Source organism: Macrotis lagotis, chromosome X, assembly GCF_037893015.1.
Source record: "Macrotis lagotis isolate mMagLag1 chromosome X, bilby.v1.9.chrom.fasta, whole genome shotgun sequence".
Lineage (NCBI taxonomy): Eukaryota > Metazoa > Chordata > Mammalia > Peramelemorphia > Peramelidae > Macrotis > Macrotis lagotis.
The window spans coordinates 10,768,325-10,772,934 of record NC_133666.1 but is presented as its reverse complement, the minus strand read 5'-3'; the positions used below and the strand labels follow the sequence as shown (position 1 = coordinate 10,772,934).

Here is a 4,610-nt window from a genome sequence, read left to right as displayed (position 1 = left end):
CATTCCCAATAAGATCAGGGGTGAAACAAGGGTGCCCATTATCACTACTACTATTCAATATTGTATTAGAAATGTTACCTTCAGCAATTAGGGAAGAATAAGAAATTGGAGGAATTAGAATTGGGAAGGAAGAGACAAAACTCTCACTCTCTGCAGATGACATGATGGTCTACCTAGAGAATCCCAAGGAATCATCCAAAAAACTACTGGAAACAATTAGCAATTTTAGCAAAGTTGCAGGTTATAAAATAAACCCTCATAAATCCTCAACTTTTCTATATATGTCTAGCAAGAAACAGCAGGAAGAGCTAGAAAGAGAAATCCCATTCAAAGTAACCTCAGACAATATAAAATACCTGGGAGTCTATTTGCCAAGACAGACTCAGACACTTTTTGAAAACAATTATAAAACACTTCTCACACAAATTAAATCAGATTTAAATAACTGGGCAAATATCAACTGCTCATGGATAGGTAGAGCTAATATAATAAAAATGACAATCCTACCAAAACTAAACTACCTGTTTAGTGCCCTACCAATCAAAATTCCAAAAAATTACTTTAATGAGTTAGAAAAAATTGTAAGTAAATTCATATGGAGAAATAAAAAATCAAGAATTTCCAGAAGCTTAATGAAAAAAACATGCAAAAGAAGGGTGCTTAGCCCTAACTGATCTAAAATTATATTATAAAGCATCAGTCATCAAAACTGTTTGGTACTGGCTAAGAAATAGAGAAATAATAAGAAATAATAAGTTTATGACTAAGTAAGAGACGGAGAACATCACCAAAAACCAATTAGATGATTTCAATGACATTAAATTAAAAATCTTTTGCACAGATAAAACCACTGTAACCAAGATCAAAAGAAATGTAGTAAATTGGGAAACAATCTTTACAACTAATAAATCTGACAAAGGACTCATTTCTAAAATATGCAGAGAACTGAGTCATATCTTTAAAATGAAAAGGCATTCCCCAATTGACAAATAGTCAAAGGATATGCAAAGGAAATTTACAGATGAGGAGATCAAAGCAATCCATAGCCATATGAAAAATTGCTCTAAATCATTAATTATTAGAGAAATTCAAATTAAAGCTTCTCTGAGGTACCACCTCACACCTCTCAGGCTGGCCAATATGAACAGAAAGGATAATGATCATTGTTGGAAGGGTTGTAGGAAATCTGGGACACTATGACATTGTTGGTGGAGATGTGAACTCATCCAACCTTTCTGGAGAACTATTTGGAACTACGCCCAAAGGGCAACAACAATGTGCATACCCTTTGACCCAGCAATACCACTACTGGGTCTATACCCTGAAGAGATGATGAAAAAGGGTCAAAACATTACTTGTACAAAAATATTTATAGCAGCCCTGTTTGTGGTGGCAAAGAATTGGAAATCCAGTAAATGTCCTTCAACTGGGGAATGGCTTAGCAAACTGTGGTATATGTATGTCATGGAACACTATTGTTCTATTAGAAACCAGGAGGGACGGGATTTCAGGGAAGCCTGGAGGGATTTGCATGAACTGATGCTGAGTGAGATGAGCAGAACCAGAAAAACATTGTACACCCTAACAGCACCATGGGGGTGAGGATCAACCTTGATGGACTCACTCATTCCATCATTGCAACATTCAGGGACAATTTTGGGATGTCTGCAAAGGAGAGTGCCATCTGTATCCAGATAAGGAGCTGTGGAGTTTGAACAAAGTTCAAGGACTATTCCCTTTAATTTAGGAAAAAATACAGATAGCTTATTGTCTGATCTTGTTACCTCTAATACTTTATGTTTTTTCCTTAGGGATATAATTTCTCTCTCATCACACTCAATTTGGATCAATGTACAACATGGAAACAAAGTAAAGAATGAGAGATTGCTTTCCATGGGGGAGGGAAGTAAGATTGGGGGGAAAATGTAAAACTCAAATAATATCTTTAATAAAAAAATTTTAAAGAAAGGTCCACTGAGGGGCAGCTAGGTGGCACAGTGGGTAGAGCACTGGCCCTGTAATCAGGAGGACCTGAGTTCAAATTTGACCTCAGATACTTAATAATTACCTAGCTGTGTGACCTTGGGCAAGTCACTTAACCCCATGGCCTTGAAAGAAGAAAAATAAACTAGAATGCTCATTTTAAAAAGGTCCACTGAGTCATCAGCTTTTCTATATCATCATGCAATATGGGCGAATCTTCTAGTAGTTGGCTCCCAAGCTTCTAATGTGATCTCTTTTGATCAGGAATAGTTATCAGCTTCCTCAGGAGGGGACAGGCCTATATCTGAAAAATTGTGGAAAATGGCACCAGAGAAGTTCAAATGTCACAATTTTCAAAAAAAAAAAGAAAGAGAACACAGTCTATAAATTACAGGCCAGTGAGCTTGACTTTGAGTCCTGGGAAAATCTTAGAACAGATTCTTAAGGAGATGATTAGTGAATATTTTAAAGAGGGAAGCTGAAATTGCAAAGAGTAATCAGGTCTCTGATTCAAGAACAAGTTATACCAGAATAAGCTTATTTCTTTTTTCTTTTGTGATCAGGTGACTAAACCAGAGAAATGTTGTAAATGCAATTAACCTAGATCTTAAAAAGCTTTGGAAAATGGATCTTATGAGGAAACCAGAAGCTAATGGCATCACAAGGCATTTCTTCTGACTGAGTTTCACTTCATTAAAGATGAGCACTTAGACCCAGAGAATTTAAATAGCTTGCTGAACCACAGGTTGTGAGAGGGAAAGAAAAAAATCTGGATTCAAACTCAGCTGGTACCATGGGGCTTCCTGGCTTGTTCAGCCACATCTTGATGGTGTCTTTTGCAGGCCCTGCTCTGTCTGAATGGACTGTGAGAGGAGTAGTGGGCCAATCTGTCACTTTGCCCTATACATATTCAATGCATGATGGTGTCACATCCATGTGCTGGGGTCGGGGATGGTGTCCTCTGACTAAGTGCTTGAATGAAATCATCTGGACAGATGGACACAAGATGACCTTTCAACATTCCAACCGGTACAATTTAAAGGAAAATCTTTCTGAAGGGATTGTGTCTCTGACGATAGAGAACCTGACAGAGGCAGATGCTGGGTTATATTGCTGCCGGGTGGAATTTTCTGGTTGGTTTAATGACCAGAAAGTCACAGTGAAACTGATGATTGATCAGGCCACCACTGTTACTGCTCTAACAACCCCCGCTTCTACTCACCCCACGCTGACAACCCTAACATCCTTTGCTTCTACTTGTCCAATGTTGACAACCACCAAGGATCAAAGCTCAGTTTCTTCCACTCCTGTTTTGGACATAGTGATAATCAGACCCTCAGAAACACCAGATGCAAAAAGCTGGACACAGCCTGCTATCCCAATTGGAGAGAATGACACAGTGACAGAAACTCCAGAAGACTACTTGTATGAAAACAAAACGGTCATCCTATATGAAAAACCAGTGACCACAAAGGACAAAATATTCATTGGAGTTGGTGTCTTTGCTGGAGTGCTTCTCATTCTGATTTTACTTGGCTTTGCTTTGAAAGGACATTTCTATAACAGAAAAAAGTGCCAAGTCTAAGTCTGACTTTCTTGGCAGGTAGTAGAAACGAGGTTGAAAGGACTGCCCCTGAAAATGGCAGTTATGCAGAGGCCAATGTCTACACAATTGAAGATAATGTCTCCACCGTTGAGGATAATATCTATGTGATTGAAGAGGAGAATGAGTATGTCGTACCAACATGCAATGAAAAAAAGGAACCCTCCAAAATTTGGCCATGACATCCTTAACTGACACTTCTCAATTTTTCCACGTTCACCTCCTTTCAAGCTCATGGACTATTCTTTGATGTTATCTCTACCTGACAGGAGCATTTGCAATAAAATGGTGATTCTGAAGATGATGCAACCAGCTTGATACCAAACAATGTTTCCTGTATCAGATTACAGATTGTGCTAGAAAGATGGAAATTAAATTTGGCACTGTTTCTTTTAATTTATGCCATTCTTGTCATGTGTGGACATGGAAGTTAGGATTTTTTAGAAAGTCATGCAATCACTACAGCTTTCAAAAAAACCTATAAAACAAATAAAAGGATATTGTTTTTGTTAATTCCAATTATTACATTTCTCCTTAAGTTTTCCTGTAGGCAACTAGTTTTATATCCTCCATAAATTCAATTACTTTAGCACATGCAGATCCAGTTCCCCTTCTTTGATTTTGCAAATGTGACTTGTTGCCTATTTATTTCCTGGGAACTTGGGCAGCTTATTTCCATAGTTACAAGAAACCACCAGTGCCTCTCATGGCTTATGCTACTATGTGTGCAAAGAAGTTCTATTAATAGGCAGGTGAATATTGCTCAAAACTGAGAACGTGAATCTAAGGTAGAGCAACTGCAACTATTTTGGTCTCCTGCTGCCAAGACTGACGTAAGATACTTATGTCTGAGCCATGAAAGGAAAAACTACATTGAAAAACTGCAGTGAATGAGATGTCCAATAGGACAGGTCTTTTAGAAAGAGACAGAGGCTGTTGCTGTTTGAGGGTATCACTACTTTAGAGTGGCAATCTCCTTCCATCTTTTCCCTAACAAATTCAACATTAAAATGTAATGATTAAT

General features: G+C 38.0%; 1 protein-coding gene across 1 annotated transcript; it reads left to right on the top strand.

Annotated features, from left to right (window-relative positions):
• The first annotated feature begins 2,776 nt into the window (after positions 1-2,776).
• On the top strand, positions 2,777-3,768 carry LOC141502379 (hepatitis A virus cellular receptor 1 homolog). Its single transcript, XM_074207088.1, is given in 2 exon segments — positions 2,777-3,560; positions 3,563-3,768. Coding segments are annotated over 2 exon segments (990 nt in total).
• Positions 3,769-4,610: the final 842 nt, after the last annotated feature.